General features: G+C 44.2%; 1 protein-coding gene across 5 annotated transcripts in view; it reads right to left on the bottom strand.

Moving 5' to 3' along the window:
* The window catches only part of ASMTL (acetylserotonin O-methyltransferase like), a 329012-nt gene that overhangs the window by 164202 nt on the left and 146568 nt on the right, over window positions 1-18242 (bottom strand). For 4 of the 5 annotated variants that reach the window (XM_086934246.1, XM_086934245.1, XM_086934244.1 and 1 more), the window contains one exon: window positions 9779-9887. The exons of the other annotated variant lie outside the window; for it this stretch is intronic. In XM_086934246.1, coding sequence (XP_086790372.1) covers window positions 9779-9887 — 109 coding nt within the window. The remainder of the gene's footprint in view (window positions 1-9778; window positions 9888-18242) is intronic. 5 annotated transcript variants of the gene reach the window in all.

Genomic DNA, 18242 nt, shown 5'->3' with positions numbered 1-18242 from the left:
ATGGGCCTTAAGTGTTCTATGTTTATTGCAGAATGTTATTATTAAAAAGGAGATGTTGGGCAAGGCTGGAGTTGGCTAAAGATGTTCTCTGGTAGATGGGAGTTCTTTTGCTTATAAATTATACTTGTTCACTGCCATCCTACTCTTTGTTTATCTTTGTGACGTACCACTACAGAGGGTTACTGACTGAGTCTAGGAATTTGATAAAAGAGATAACACATAGCAAGGTTTCAAACCTGTGTAATGTTTTTCATCTTGTGACTTGAAACAAAATTTGAGCACTTTAATAATATGTTAAAGGATTTTAAAGTTAGGATTTTAAGTGTGCTGCATCTCCTGCAGAGGGAGTGCACTGAAGATTTTATAGAAGGACTCCTTACTTCATGGGTCCTAAGGAGAATACTCCTCAACAAACTTTAATGGGATTTTCAAAGAGGGTCTCAGAGGCAAGGCAACAGGAAGAGGTACAATTAAAATCAACTTGCAACACAACAGAGGGATTTGGTGCCCCATGTGTCCAACAAGAAGGGACCTGTCCTTAAAAGGCAATGAAGTCAACATCATTGTCTATAGATGTTAAGAAGTCACAGGGATCACAAAGAAGAGGTTTGTACAACTAATTGTATTTTTGCAAGTGGAGGACTAAGAGAACAGCTCTAGGATGCTTGTGAGGTCTAGTCACACATGGCCAGAGTTCGCTGGGAGCGCATGCTTTCTTTAGTGTTAAAAATACTGTGTATTTTTGTTTGGATTGCGAGCCTTCCTAGGACCCGTTCACACTGTTTTCTGCTCCACTCTGCCCACAGCGTTGAGCATCAACAGTCCCAGACAGAAGCAGTGCGTTCATATCAAATATTAGAAGAGGTGTGTAGATGTGTGAGATCAAATAAGTGGAAATGGTTGTGCTATACAGGTTTCTTTTGTGATACCACTTTGAGCCACAGCCATTTATTTATTCCAGTGCAATGTATCAAAATTGCCAATATGCTGATTTAAAGTGCAAATACTGCAACTCCGATTTATTTTTACACAACACAATTTAAAGCCACATGCTGTAGCGTAGGACACAAATGGCATATTATAGAAGAATGCAATCAACAAGATATACAAATGACTACCCAACTCTTTAACAAGCAGCCTTTACACAATTAGCAATTAAAGGTAGCACTATTTGGTGACACGGGACAGAGAACTGCACATGGGACACTGCTCCTAGTCAGGCATTCTTGCCAGTGCCGCACTCTGTTCTAGTCTAAAGAGAAAGTCTGCAGTCATTAAAACAACAAATGGAAAGCATGTATGGTTTAACCAGCTCTATTACAAACAATGCATTGAGTGTTCCCTGATACACATCATATATCTGAAGAGGCAGGACCTGCAGACTTTAAATTAATATTTTGTGCCCTTGGGAGAGAATGCATCACGGCTGGCTTCGTGCTGTGCATGAAGGGAGAAGGGCACTTCGACCCTTGAATATCTAGAGTTGCTCACTCAAAAGTGCATCAATAGTTGAAGTAACTGGTTCTACATACGTAATGTGTTAACATAAAATATCTTGAACATGGTTAATACAGGTCCTTGCACTTCTGTTATACTAGTGTTATGTATGCTTATTACCACAAGTGAAATTGTGTGATGCTTTTGTAGGCTATGTATATCAATAAAAGCATTTCAGTCCAAGACATTAAATTCCATTAATTTTAAAGCTATCGTATTACATTTAGTTTACCCCGGCCTTTGTTAATAACAGCAAGAATTTCATAACTTACTGTCATTGTGAAAGTTACCATTGAACTTCCATCAAAGAATATTAGAGACAGCAAGCTGTAACACTATAGCAAGACGCTGTAATTTAGGCTAGCTCAGTAAACTAAAAGTAAACCTTCTAACATCATTGTAGTGCCAAAAAGTAGAAATGACAGGCATGGAGCAAATTTTGTTTCCCAGACAAGGTTCTACACAGGTTAATATTCTGTGAGATTCTTCCTCGCCTTCGATTTGGAGTTCAGAATATATTTTACAACACTTTAGTTCATTTCATATTTCAAACAAATTCAATAACAAAATGTTGGCTGGTGGTCCCCCATTCGATCTTGCATCGATCAAGCCAGTAATTTATACCATGACCTGAATTGTTTCAGTGAGGAGAAATGTTGAACTCTCTGGTCTTCGGTAACGTATGAGTACTACTGAGTGCATGTTTGTGGGTCCAACACATTTTTACTTTAATTATTGATTACAGTAGGTGTTTACCAAAAACAGACTCTTAGCTGGGGTTTGTCATCCCTTAGGATTGAGCGAAGTCTGGATTCCTTTGTTGTTATGACCAGACTGGCACTGGAGGAATGGGATAGCAGTAAGATAAGTGGAGCTGGCTGCTAACTACCTGAAGCCACAGTAAACATCTGCCAGCTGCAATAGGGATCCTTGTGGAGGAAACAGGACTACCCAGGAGCCATGAGTAATGCTGTTCTCCTGGCATTGAGAAAGATCAACAACAATAGGCAACATATCATCTGAGGTGTGCAGCTGCAGACATTCCTTCCTGCTTAATCTTGAGTGCTTCAGCAACTCTATATGTTTAGAGTACCCATAGCTACCCCAGACGGTCATGAAGATATTCCTATTCATGACACTGGGGCTGTGTCCACTGGTTGAAGCCAGTAATCGTCATTCTAGGACCACTTGACCATCTTCCCAGTCCTTATGGTTCAGAAGATACTGAAATGTTATCCAGTTACCTCCTGCCTTTTGTGCGGACCTTAACTGAACTGCAGAACCATGGTAAAGGGAGAACATCAAAAGCTACTGAGCTCACAAATAAATGTCAACTGGAGCCACATTGCATCAGGGGCGAGCTTGAAAGATGTCATAGCCTCTAAAACACAGGAAGCATTGTTCTTTACCCCAATACACAAGAACATGCACAGCTTCCTAAAAGAAATACGCTCTGAGATAAGCTCCCTCAAAATGGAACTTACATTTTGCCTCCACAAAGTGTGCAAAGAAGTCAATGAACTGGGTGACAGAGTTGGAGAATGGTGAGTGCTTTTCAGACGCATGATCAGAAGAACAAGAAATGTTCTGGCAACATGTGGGAGCCGACCGACCTAACAGAGGTAGAACAGCAACTGACTACATTGTGCTACACCTTAGTCAAACGTGAGATTGCGAAAGGGTGGGGGCGGTGGACAGGCCTTCTCCCCGAAAGTGGGTAAGAGAATTTGAAAAATGCATGGTAGCAGAGAAGGAGGTATTTTAGACAAGAGGGTGTCCAAAGAAATGGGACAAGAAATGGGGGAAGTGGAACGCCCACCGTGGTAACCTATGCGTTTCCCCATCAATGGAAATGCAGCGCACGGGAGAGCGACATACGGACATACCATGATTGTAATTAATTTACCTTCCCAAATGGCTTCAAAATATTGTGTAATTTGCCACACTGTTGATTGGAAAATGTATGTGACCTTTATCAATGTAAAAATTAATAAAAATATATATTTTTTAAAAAGAAATTTTCTAGCAAGGAGTACACACCGGGGAGGACCAACAAATTGAATTGCAGGTGAAACAGGAAGTTCTGAAAAACAGAGGCTGCTGCAATTACATTTCCATTAGGGGCAAACCAAGAGGGTGGTAAAGGGACGACATCATGGACTTCAATTGATTAGGGGCCAGCAAGACACATCCGCAATACGACTCAACTAGAGACACAGAAGACTGTCCGTCACATCCTGCAATGAGATGCCCCAGACATCCTCACCGGGTAGACATTTTCGAGGACAAAGAACTAATCAAGCGCAAGGCCAGGGGAAATGTGGATCTTATCTTTATAAGCTCGACCATCCAGCTTTTCTAGGATCTGTCACCCACCACTCTTTTTCAGGAATGGTCAAACCAGGTTGCATATCGAATCCTTCATGCACATGGTCTGACAGGCGCTCTCAATGGGATACCGTGAGGTGCCCCTCTAGATATGTGGGAAACCTCTAGCTCCTAGATAAGGCCAAGGCAGATGTATTGGCCATCTCCGAAACACGAAGTTGGAACTCTCACCTGGACCCCAGTCCTCACAGTCCAAACAATTGCTAGTGTATACTTGAGCAGTCTACTACTACTGCCCCACAACCTATCCTATTGGAGAACTGCACCAGGCCAAGGTGTGAGGTGAGCCTGTGAACAACTATTGTGTGCTTTATGGCCTGAGCTCTTATTTCTGCCACTCCTGTCATAACACAACACTCAGGAGGCTACTCCCACTGCCAATGGCATCCTCATCATACAAGGGTCGCACCTCTAGACAGGTGCTATAGTTTCGGCAGCCATGTGACTCAATTAGGATGTCAATGTGGGCCCTGTGTTTATCCATGTTATGTTTGTTATCATGGCCATGATAGAGCACAAGAATCCGTCCAGCTTGAACACACTCTAAAGTCAGTGAATGAATGAATGAATGATATTTATTGTTGGTTACTGAAAACCATTACATAAAACCAAAGATACAAAAGTCACAACATTACAAAAGTTAAAATCAAGAGAATTTCAAACAGATCAAGTTAACTAGTTGCTCCGAGAGTACAGAAATGCCAAGGAAAAGGTTCATACTCTAAAGTCAAAATTAAAGTGATAGAACATTTGGACAAATAGTCCTCATCTAGAGCTTCATGTAGTAAGCTCGCCCTACTGCAGAGCCAGCTTATATCCCATAGAATGAATCACGCAGAGCACTCCCTGTTATATTTGAAACAGCGTTTCTATAATAAGGGGGACAAAGTGAGTACCCTCATGGGACACAAACTGCAACATCAAACACCATGGCATATATCTCACAAGTAAAATGGCAGGACAGCTCCAGGACAATGAGATAGTTGGTGAAACAGGGGGCATTCGACACAGTCTACCAATCCCTTTACAAGCAGGGAAACAAGCACATCTCTGACATATGGACTTATCTGCAGTATTGTGGCTGGAAGCCTCTATCACCCACCGGGAACTACTTGAGGCTCTGACTGACCCAGAAGCAACACCGAAGGCCTTTACGACCATACCAAAGGGGAAGTCACCAGGGCCTGTTGGACTCCCAGTCATGTTTTACAAGGTCTTCCTGTTGTTATTCCTGGTCCGGATTACCCTCATGTTTAATAGTTTTACCCCTTCTACAAGTCTCACCCCCACCAAGCGCAAAGCTGAGATTGTGCTAACTTCGAAACCCGGGTAAGATCCCACCAGCAGCACATCTTACTGCCCCATGTCATTACTAAATACATACATACACCAGAGACTGGAGCGCCTACTCCTGAGCTTAATTCACCATGAACAAGCGGCTGACAACATCAGATATCTTAGCCCACCTGGTGGAAAAGGACCATAATCGTAACATACCTACCCTGCTCGTATCGTTGGATGCAGATGGTCTTTGATCGAGTGGGCTAGACCTTTCTACAAGAGGTACTGAGCAAGATCGCGTTGGGACAAAAGGTGATCACCAAGATCAGGGCTGCATACACATCTCGAACAGCATTTAGGCATCTCCCCTATGAAGATGGAGTAGGGCACGAGGCAGGGATGTCATATCTTTTCCCTCCTCTTTGCCTTTGAGGTAGAGCAGGTGGCCATTCAGAAAAAGGAATCACCAAGGATCTCAGGGATTCCCTTTGGCGCTGCACTCGGAAAGTGAACTTGTATGCAGACGATCTCCTCCTTACACTGACCAACCCTTTGATATCTTTCCCAGAAATGGTTCACCTGCTTGAAGGGTTCAAGTGCATCTTGGGTTTCATAATTAAGACATGAAATAAACCAAGAGAATGCCTCCTCCAACAGAAGGAAAACAGGGATTACACACATTTGAAGGCAACAGAAGCCTGATCAAAAAGGTGATCAGAAGCAATTGGAACATTGTCTCTAGAAATGAACAACTGAAGACCGAACCAATGTTTGCTTTAAAAAGGAAGAGGAACCCGAAGCAGCCTGGCCCATTACAACACAGCAAGAAGGAAAACAGGGGTAGGCACAAGAAATCTACTTGGAATTTCCCTAGTAAAAGGCCAGCATGAATGCAGTAACTGTACAGAATGTGACCGCAACATTGAGATGGATGAGTTAATCTATAACAACATCACTTTGAGGCATGCAGAGATTACAAACTGAAATACACAAAACATAGTTTACTGCAAATAAATCTATGCGGAAAAGATTATGTTGGTAAAACCAATTAAGCAATCAAATAGAGGATATGGCAACATAAATCACAAATCAGTTGCAAAAACATGACAGCGTTCATAGTTCATCAGTTCGGGGATTTCGACCTCAAAGCATCAGATTTAAAATGCTTCATTGGCCTCCCATTCACATGCGCTGCCAATTCAAATTTCTCACACACACATATAAAGCTCTACACAACAAGGACCTTAATACCTGGACAGCTGCATACACTTTCATCAACCCACCAGACACCCACACTCTGCCTCACTCGCAAACATTACCCACATTCGCAAAAGCAAAACTGGAGGTCACTCATTCTCCTACATCACACTCGAGACATGGAACTACCTCCCTCAACACATCAGAGTCTCCTTCTCACTTTTTGAGTTCTGCAAGAAGCTCTTCACATAAGCACCTTGGGGACCTCACACCTGCCCAAGAGCATGGATACCCTCTTGGGTGATTAGTGAGCTATACAAATCAATATAACATAACGGAAAAAAGATTAAGGAAAAAGGTTTGCATTAACTACTGGAAATCAGTAATATAGTTTCATGACAGTGGTGTCTACATAATACCGATCATTATAGTGATCTTACCCTGCATGCAGATGAAAGGTGGGGAGAACTACCACAATGCACAGCAACTATAATGTAAACACATGTGTCCGTTCAACAAACAAATATTAAAAATAGTGAACTGTACATATGTAAGGTTGGAAGTCCACCATATACAAGGCCTCATCACTGTGACTTCTTCCTACATAGTTGAGAACAACCTACAGGATCATGGCAATTTATTCCGAAACATCAGAAACATCCTTAAGAAACTATATTTCCCTGCAACACTAGAAATAATAATGTCATCAGCAAGCACCCCAAAGGACTCATCAAATAACCACAAGTCAACATGAGAGAACGCGCAACCAGAAAAGATAAGTCAGCTGTACACCGAAGATGTGAAAATGGAACCTGATTCTTCCTAGCTCAGGTAGAAGACTCTCGGTAAGCGCCACCTTTCAGCGATACTCATCTGCAGAAAGGCCACAGTCAGAGCTGCCTCCTAACTACATAGGGGTGGACTTTAACCATAGGGTAACATATACAGGAAAGTAGAAAGCAGCTCAGTGTCATGCAAGAATAAACAATATGCTTTGCATTCCACAGCAATTAAGTGGAGCCATACCTTGAACTGGTGAGATATACTTTTATTCCCATCACGCTAGGTGATGTGGGGGCTTGATGAATGGCACTAATGTGTTTCAATCCATTTTTATGGGGCTATTCTCTTTGTAGAACACAAGCTATGCTATTGGGGAATGTACACACAAAAAAATTGACATACTTCTACAATATCACTTCTGAGTAGATCTCATTTTTTTTTTCTTAATGTATTATTTGTTGCCGAGTGTCCTACAGCATGAGGGAACTGGTCTGATAAAGACCTCACTTAAAAGTTTCTTTATTGCCAAATCATGAGAAGGTCAAAACAGGTTGGCTCGTATATGTACCCAAGGAGTGTAGGCTCATCAATGGATTATCTCTTTATTTACTCTATATAAAAAACATCCACAGAATTTGCAAAAAGAAACTGGAAATTCTAATTAAAGTGCACTACGATTTGGAACTATACAAAGGGCAAATAATGTAATGACGTATGATATATGCTCATTGGACACTCTATACTATGAACAAATTCCGATATGCATTATATTCATGTCAAAAAAAGTCATTGACAAGAAAGATTTGGTGATTAACACAATTTACTGTTTGTCTCTTTATTTGTGAGTCTGATTCTTTTTACCTATATGGTGTAATGTGCTGACAATTTAAGGATGCTATGGCTAAAAGAAGAATAGGCATGATGCACAAAGTCTTTTTGAGGATGTAAACAACCTGATTAGCAGAACCAAACAAAAAAAGCCCTTTTGCTATGTATGAAACCGAAATTTGCAATTCAGTGACATGTTACCAAGTTGCATTTCGGGTTTTTGACTACAAACTGAATCATTATTTAGAAAGGTCATGTTTAGTGCGTCCCTTCCAACAAGCGATTTGCAGTAGTATGTATTAATATTTTGCAACTGAATTCCGATTGCAAAACAATTTTTTTACCAAGTACTAAAAGGTAGTATTAAGGCATTCGCAAACCTTAAGATGATGAAAATAATATATCGATTTTTATGTATTTTCTTTTTAGAGTAGGTAGCGGCCCCATGGACCATTGCCTACTTTTAAAAATGTTAGTTTTACTTGTTCTTTTTTTTTTTTTTAAACACATACAGCTTTATTTTTAAACCAAAGGTTGCTTTATTTAAAAGCAATCACAGACAAGGCAACCATCTCTGTGGTGGCGGTGATTCCTAGTGGGTCACAATTTACGACCTACCCCACTGATATTCATGTGGTAGGTCAAAATGCGACCCACTATGGATCGTTGTTTTGCAAACTAAACTATTAATAAATAGGTAAGTTCACAAAATAAAACACTGGTAGCAAAAATACTGCTAGCAAATTGTTTCCAGTATTTTGTGACCGATTCTATGGATTCTGGTCCTATTTCCTTTGTGTACATAACATTTTTGACATGATGGCATCTAGGATTATTGAAGGCTTTTGTTGACTAGTAATACGTTTTTAATCCCTCTCCCAGAAACCTCAATAGACTCAAACCCCCTTTATTATAGGAAAGTAACAGAAGGCCACCATCCCTGTGGTTGTTGGTGTGGATTTAAAAAAGAAAACAAATGTTTTCCATTTCGAAATTCATGGGGTCACCTGTGAAGTCACCGAAATGACTTACAAAGCGGAAGGTGTAACTAACTGATCAATGCTTTGCGACTGCAGCCGCAAACCACTACTACATACTACTGTGAGTCAAAACTAAGATTGGACACCCCTCCAAATTTAAATTCCGAATGGATCAAATCTAATTTTGCAAGTGGAAAAGCCTTTTGCACTGTACACTGTATATAATACTTTTGCATTCGCAAAACGTCTGATTTTGTTAAATGCACGAGTTAAGAAAATTAAAGTGTTTAGTACATCGGGCTCTAATTACAACCATGTAAACGACAGAAAAACCCTTGTGATCACGTTGCAGCCACAGAATAGGCTAGCACTTTTTAGTTATTGATGGGTACTATAATTTTAACAGTTGTTTCATTTACCTTTGAATAAAAAGTGCTTTCTTCTTTGAAGATGTAGCATTGGTTGGGTACTGAATTTATCAAGTGTTTTTTTCTCCATCTGCATTTCTAGCCCTTACCACCACCTACAAAAAGCTTTGACTAGGTAATTTATCTATCCTTGATAGTCATTGCCCAGAGGTAGTAACTTGGTAATCCAACTGGCATGAAATAGTATTAATGGCCATGGAATACCAGTGATAAACAACAGAACATACACAGTCTACGACCCAGGAATCTCCGACTGCCATTTTACTCCTCAAAAGGTCCTACGTTATTGCTGCACCTATAACTATTAGTCTCTGCACAGGTACTACAGTAACCTAAAGTTTCAGAAACTACAGCCACATCCTTCTGAAAATCATAAAGTATCCTGTAAGTACTTACATGGGCTCTCCACTGTGAACGTATTCCCATAGCATCTCCTCTGACAAATCGGCAAACTTGACTTTTGTCTCTTCGTAAAAATCTAGGACTTCTGTTTCTACTTGGTTACCTAAAAAATATAACACTGAATAAAATGCCAGAAAAAAGGCTTTGAAAAACAAAAACATATCACCTCTTAAGGAAATCATTTAATGCACTAAATACGTAATTGCAATTACTGTTAAAATCCGTCTTCCGAGACCGGAGGTAGGCAAATGTTAGTAGCAATTCTTAGTCTGAAATAAGTCAGTTCACCATGTAGTTTTACCAATGTGGTTAAAAAATTGGAAACAAACAGGTCCCAGTAAATTTTGTTTTGAGACAAAGGGTGATTTTTGTCCATTTCTAATTTCTAGTATTTTATTTTAATGTGCATACTATTGTAAATATGGTTAGCATTTTATGGTTAACTGCTCTTTTCAATAAACAAACAAAAATATACAATGAACCAACTATCACAGGAGCTCCATAACTGACAATTTCAATGTTTGGGAAGATCAAGGAAATGGAGCCATGGCCAGGGAAGTATTAAAAATGATTAAGAATCTCTTAGTCTAATCACTTATTTACAGGGTGGGAACCACTGAGGGCCTATGAAGGCTGGTATACACTAGAGCAAACAAACTATCCCTTCATTGGGCTGCAGATTACCTCAAAGTAGTTTGCACAAGCAGTGGTTCTTCCAGTTCAAGAAAGGTTTGGTGAAGATTTCCCGGAGGCTATAATTTCTCAAAACTTAATTTGATCCAGTGGCATCATTAATTCTGCAGAGTCAACCTTAACTGTTCAAAAAGCATCCCAATCTAAGGATGAACTTGTGAAGGTCAGGGTTGGAAGCAGATGATGCGAGAGCCGGTGGATAAAGTAAACAGCTGAGAAATATAACATTTCCTACAGAATGGTAAAAAAGGGCCTCCACAGGATGATCATTAGGGTGAATAAAAATATATAAATAAAAAATGAGTTCAGGAAGAACAATTCTACCCCATTTGAAATCTTCAGACAGTGTACAATTCCACCTCTCATGCAGATTAGGCCATCTGCTGCACCCCTAATTTCAAAGACATTGCCCAATTTGTTTTAAGCAGTACCTCGGTAAGGTCATTGGGCAATTGAGGTTGATTTGCAAATCACATATTGAATACACTGGCCATGCTCTTCAAATGGAAGTCCATCTCTGAGTAACAAATCAATCAGTTGTTCAGCAAACCCAAGTCTTTTTTCCCAATCCTGGTTATCAAAGCTTTGTCCGTGATCTGACACCACCCCTCACCAAAAAGGTAATTCAGATTTTGGCCCTAGCAGAGGACACCCTGAACATGAAGGATAAAGGGGTAATGCCTATTGAAACAAGTTACTCAACCAGTTGATGATCTCACTAGATATAGTCATGTTTCAAATTTACTACTGATAAGTACAGAATGTTACTTTCTTGTCACGGCCCCCCAACCATTTGACACCAGTGCTTGTTCCCTAAAGACAAGGTAAAATTGTATAATTGTAACACAACTGGCACACACCTTGGCACCTGTGTAAGGACCTAGTAGGTGGTACCCCTGGTACCCCAATTAACTTAGGTCATGGGTAGGAAAGGGGGTCACTAAGGTCTGCAACATTGTAGAAAAGTAGGATCTGCTTCTTATGGTTACCCCCACTTTAGGACCCAGGTCAATCTGTTTTCTCTTTAAACTGTTCTTCTATGTATTTTGGTACATTTCAGATGGAATACTGGGGTACCCTTGACAGTCCCTAGTATATGGTACCCATGTACCCTAGGGCGTCACTTGCAGACGCAATAACACGCTACTTTAACATAAACACTGGTACGGCTAGTTCACGACAGATGGAATGGGACGCCTTTAAGGTGTCCATAAGAGGGGGGGCGATGAGCACACGGGTGGGCATGAGACACACCGTTCTGGAGAGACTCCGGGAGGTGGAGGGCCGCCTGGCTATGCTGGAAAGTGAGGCTGCAGGCACGAACTTACCCTTTACGCCGCTACAGGAGGCGCACATACAACACGCTGAACTACTGGAGGAACTGCGTGTACTGGACTATAGGGAGTATACATGCAGACAGCACGCGCAAGCAGAGAGATCGGGGCCTTTGTTGGCCCGTATAGTGCGGGATGATCCAGTAAACTTGCCTATACTAGAGGTCATTGACCAGGGAGGGACGCCAGTCACGACACAAATGGGTGTCAATACTGCCTTCAGGGACTACTATGGGACGCTGTACGGCCCACACCGACAACTGTTGGAGGAGGCATTTGAGGAGTTTATGGCGGAGCTCGACTTACCACGGCTAGAGGACCATCAGGGGAGGCCCTAGCACGCCCTATCACAGTCGCAGGGATACGTCAGGCCATATGCGCGCTAACGCAGAAGAAAACCCCTGGGACGGACGGCCTCCCGGCCGAGTTCTATGGGGCCTACATCGACCTACTTGCCCCACGCTTACATGTAGTGTACCAGGAAGCGCTAAAGTCACAGGGACTGCCGCGGTCGTCCCTCCAGGCGTTGATTGTATCACTTCCGAAACCGGGCAGGGACGGCTTACAACTGGCCAACTATAGACCTCTGTCCTTACTAAACACAGATCATAAAATACTGAGTAAGGTCCTTGCGACGAGGCTGGCCAAGTACATCCCGCAGCTAATACACCCTGATCAATGTGGTTTCGTGCCTGGCAGGAGTACGGCCATGAACCTGCGGAGGCTCAGCCAACTCATGCTAAACGAGCAAGCACCTGAGGGGACGGAGGGCTGTGTTTCTCTGGACCTGAGGCAGGCATTTGATTCCCTTAGGTGGGATTTTATGTTTGCAACGCTAGGGAAGTTTGGGATACCGCCAGAATATGCCGCCTGGGTCCAGCTATTATACACCCGCCCAACAGCCCGGGTTCGTACGAATAGGTGCATCTCGACACAACTAGACATAGCGAAGGGAACCAGACAAGGATGCCCGTTATTCCCACTATTGTTTGTACTAGCACTAGAGCAATTGCTATGTAAGCTTCGGATTTCGGCACACCATAGGGGCATACGGAGAGCTGAGACAGTTCATGTGGTGTCGGCATATGCGGACGATATTATCCTATATCTACGAGACCTGAGGGGCGGGCTCAACCCTATCCCCGAAATCTTTGAGGACTTCCGGGCATTGTCGGGACTCACAATTAGTGAGCCTAAGTCCTACGGGTTCTGCTTCAATGCCTCCGGTGCGACCACCCGTTTACCCTTCCGCCACACACTTTTCAGGTGGCAGAGACAACCTTCCGATACCTGGGGATACAAGTATACAGAGGGGCGAAAGATAAGATTGATGGCAACCTGGGAAGGACGATAACGGCGCTGAAATCACAGGTGCAATTCTGGACCGCGTTGCCATTATCGCTGGCGGGCCAGGTGGCCATCTCCAAGATGGTAGTACTACCCCGACTTATTTATTACTTCACGAGACTGCCCTTTATGGCCCCTGCTTAGGACGTTAAATATTATGCTTACGGAACTAGTATGGGGGTCGGGCCGGCGACGCATTAGTCTGGCTAAACTACAGCTTCCCACTGCGGCGGGCGGTGTGGGGGTCCCGGATTTGCTGGCATATAGCTGTGCCTGTCAACTGCAGTGGCTGGCCTACTGGTTGGCGGGACGCAACTTGCTTGAAATTGACATGTCGGAGGCGGACAGGGCGAGGGGGGTCATCCACACCCTGTTGCTACCACGTGTGGAGATCCCTAGGTCGACGCCTCCCCTGCTTAGGCTCGCGATTACCTGCTGGAGGAGAGCGGTGAGGTACACAACCCCTGCGTCGTCTTATGCTCCCACGAAACCACTCTTGGGACTCCCGATAGGGACGGGCCCATTATCAAATCAGATACTGACTGCGTGGCATGACGCGGGAGTGATGCAGGTGGGGGACCTGTTTGCGGACAGCCGAGTTATGTCTTATGAGGACTTTTGCGGCTCGCATCACACCCCGGGGGGACTACTCCTCTTGCACGCTGGGGTGCGACGTTATATTGCGAGGACATGGGCGCCGAACGGAGACGAACCACCCACAAACCCGCTGCTCACAATGCAGTACCTCATGGGATCGGGCAGCCACCTGACGAAATGGATCGAGAGTGGCATAAGAGCGGGGAGGGCAACCTCGTTACAACCTTTGCGAGACAAGTGGGAAGGTGACATAGGGAGAACAGTCAGGGACAAGGAGTGGGAACGAATCCTCAAATTCCCAAAGAAAGTGTTGAGGAACCCGAAATTTAAATTCATTCAACTTATGGTCCTACACAGGGCGTACCTAACACCTCATCGCTTGCACGCTAAGTTCCCTAACACGACTGACACCTGCCCCCGATGTAGCGCAGACGGAGCGCGACTACTGCATATGTTATGGACTTGCCCAAAATTGGGGTACTTTTGGAAGACGGTCCATGATGCTCTTTTTAGACTGGCTCCTTCCAATCCGTACGCTTCTTTGGAGTATAGCCTACTGGGGCTGGGACCTACTGAACGGAAAAAAAGAGTAGCCACACGTTTTACTCATCTGGCTCTACTGCTTGCTAAGCGTAACATAACAATGAGATGGAAGTCGGCTAGACCGCCAGACCCAGAGGTGTGGAAGGTAGAAGTGGTGCGCTGGGGGAAAGCAGAAGGTATGGCATTGCAGCGCGAAGAGCGTAAGGGCCTCAGGAAGACTCTGGCGTCTTTAGACTGGAATGCTATGGTGGTGGCCTTTGATATTGGAGACGGCGACTCTGGATCTTCCTTATCAACTACTGATGGTTAGGGTGTGGAATGATGTACTCAGAATATGAGGAGCTTCCCCTGTACCTAGTGATACCCTATGATCCGGTGGGCGTGAGTAGCTCCAGGTGCAAAGTATGAAGATCATGTATGTATCGTATTGTACATAGTCCTCTGAAGGTTTGTGGCGGAATATTGATTACGAACTAAATATGATAAGTTAGACCACGTACTATGGATAAATACAATGTCTAAATGTAAGTGCCAGGGGAGGGAATGAAGGGGTGGGGGGAGTTTACATGAGAATTGTTGGGACTCTGCTAAAAATGAAAATGTTTAATAAATAACTCATTATAAATGACGAATGTGAACTACAAATTACGGAACTGATACTTGTAACAGAATTTTTGTATTTGTTCTCACTTACTTTGCTAATAAAAAGATTTTTTTTTAAAATGGTACCCATGTACCCAGGACATAGGTACCCCAGTGTCCTCCCATGGGCTGAAGCATGTATTATGCCACCCATGAGAGGCCATGAAATAGGTTTCCTGCATCTAAGGGTCACTGCACTCAAAACCTATAAGTCACCCCTCTAGCAGGCCTTTACAATCCTGAGGGCAGGGTGCTTTTTTCTAAATGAGAGGTTGCCACTGCATGAGTAGAACACCCCTGCAGCCTATGGAGTCCATTCTCCAGGGTTGTCAGTGAGGCGGCCATTTACGACATACAGAGTGGCACTATGTGACTGCGTGATGACCAACTCTAAAACTGCAGAAACAAACCTTATTGTGTTTAGTGACAAACCTGTTGAAATCATACCCCCACACCGGTAACTGATGTGGGAGGTATGATTCCACCCCTCAGAAGCGAGCTTTGTTGGGTTGCTGGTGTTCCTGGTACCAGCCTTAACAATAATAATAAATAATCCTGTATTTGTAAAGCGAACAGCTACACGTAGGTTTCCCGGCACTGGGGGCTGTTGGGAAGAATAAGCAAGCTATTGCCCAGAGTCACATAGTGCTGGGCAGACCCCTGCCCCCATTGCCGGGTATCGAACCGTGATCCTCAACGTCCGGCGTCAGTCGCCCTGGCCGCTGCGTCACACCTCTTCCCCAAGGCAGAACAATAGGCATCCTGTCACAGGGAGGTGTGACCACCTCCCAGACAGGATTTAGTGTATTAGGTCTGGGTGTGTGCACTTGCCAGCAATCGAAAGTCAGCATGAGGGGAACATTTGGTGTCCCTGTGCATAGTCCAGTTTAAACATGTCCTGGGAGCCTTTGGCTACTGCACTGGGGCTAAACTGGACAAAGGACATGGGAGTAACCTCCCCACTGTCCACACCCTCCCCTCGTAGGGTCCCTGGAATCTGTCCAACTGTCTCCCGTGGGTACAAAAGGGCTTAACTGGCAGTAGGACCCTAGATTCGATGTGGACAAGATTCTGAACAAGAAACCACTGAGCTTCGACCGTCTGGACACTCTGGACTTCGTTGGACTTTGTTTATGCCTCTGTTCGTCTCCCTCTCAGTCTGAAGCATCGTCTGTGCCCATGTGCCATCCAGGATCCATCCAGGATATGAGAAGCATCAAGGACAACCGAAGATATCTCCCTTGGAGTGAAGGAGTCACTCCCCTGAATTCGCAGGCACTGCAACACTGCTGTCCGGTCTCCTGACCCTGAGCTCCTATTGGCTCTTAAGTCTTCAGCAACACAGGAGGTAGATTTTTACATCCCTTGATGTCCGAGCTATCCTCTCACCAAGTGTGAGGTTATAATCACCTGTAGAGGCTGCAATACAAGAACTCCGGTGCACTGCGTACATTTGCAAGTGCATATGCTTGTTGGCGTTTCCCGAATAAGTGCATTGGGCTCGAGTAGCCCCAACCTCCGGCACCATTTCATACCAAGAACTCTGGCCTCCTCGCTCCATGGGCTGTTTGGTCCTAGTGACCACTCCATTTTGTTTGACAGTCCTTTACTTTTGGTTTGTCACCTTCACTTTTTATAATATCATTAGAGTGTACCTTTGCAGTAGCAACATCTCATATAAGTGGCCCTGAAGAATGCCGGTGTAGTTTCACCTGTTGGCAGAAACATGTTGGCCTATTTAACAACACAGCAAAGTAGACAGTGATTTTGTCACACTGTCCAACATCTCTTTTTAATCTGGCGTCCGGGTGAATATCAATAAAAAGTTTTTCTTTTGCCTTGACCGTCATTTTAGCATCACTTATTCACTTTTTCTGTTTGCACTGCACTTTACCAGCACCGCCCAGTGGCATGGACACTTCCACTGTATGAACCATAATTGTGTGCTGTCTAGCCAATTCATCTAGGCTTGAACACACCATCCTGGTTCTAGACGTCCTACATGACGAGGCTCCGCCAAGTGGGTGGGCTGATAGGATATCTATAATACACTAAGTGTCTTGTGACCACTTTGGTCTGGTTCAGTGTAATCCAAAAAGTGTAGTTTCCTAATGAGGACCTTATAGACTCGGCAGTTTGGTTCACAGACCCTCCAACTCTTCTTGTTCTTTTTATAACTCTGAACTCTCCATAGGCTCCTAAATTCAGTATTTAGGTGGCACCTGACACCAGGAACTCAGATTTACCTGAACCACGAAGCAGAAGGTGGCCAAAGAAGAGCTGAAGAACGCAAGACCAGAGGACTAGATATGGACTTGGCGCAAAACCCTGCCTGCAAGTTTCTCTCTCAACAATTGCAAAGTCCCAACTCATCCTGCATCTTTGCATCCTCCAAAAACGTAGGAGGGTTGCCAGCACTCCGCAAACCCATCAGCATCTTCCTTGTAGTGGAGGAGCCACTTCCCTGAAGCCTGCAGCCACCGACCGCAACACCCGCTTCACTGATCTGCTGGCCACCGGGTCCACCGACCCAGCAGCCATGCAGGAGGAGGTCATAGTGCTCCAGGACATCAGATCCATAACCCCACCAAATTTGGAGATGCAACGACCCCAGGAGACACCCTGCACCAACATGCAGAGTCGTGGCTCCTTTGCAGCAACCAAAACTTGAAACTTGTTCAGTGTCCAGCCCAGACAGCAACCACGACAGGTTTGACCTACCGACAAGGTACGCCTGCATCACCGAGGCCAGCAACGAGAGTGGTCCTGCTGTCCTGTTCTGTCCCCATCTCCAGGTTCACCCCACAAGAAAGAGCCTCCAATCCAAGCGACCTGCTGGACAAAACAACTCTGCAACTGAGTCCCACAGCTTGAGTCCGAGCCTACCGATGGTGCACCCTTGCCCCAGATACCCTCAAGAACCAGGCCTCCCTTTGGTTTTTGGCAGACTTGTCTTCACTTGCAGCATTTTTCTGCTTACAGGTTTCTCCATCGACTTCAGTGTTAGGCTACCCTTGCGACCAGGACCTCTGCATCCAGATACAGCAACACAGGTAAACAAAAACTGCCAGTGGTTATAAGGACTTTGGCCCCTAATTACCCTATGTCAAGACGAACTACCCTGTAACTGAACTGCAACTACCCCTACGCAGTGTGTGTTTCTCCACTAGGATAAAATTACTGCATCAAAGGCTCATGCCGCCAATCTGCCGGCTGTAATTTCTAAATGTCTGAAAATCGCTAACTCGAAAAGTACTTACCAAGTCTCGTTGATCTTGGTGTCTAAATGAATATAAAAGGGG

The sequence above is a fragment of the Lissotriton vulgaris genome, chromosome 8 (genome assembly GCF_964263255.1).
Source record: "Lissotriton vulgaris chromosome 8, aLisVul1.2, whole genome shotgun sequence".
In the NCBI taxonomy this organism is placed as follows: domain Eukaryota; kingdom Metazoa; phylum Chordata; class Amphibia; order Caudata; family Salamandridae; genus Lissotriton; species Lissotriton vulgaris.
This window is presented reverse-complemented; position numbering and strand designations above follow the sequence as displayed.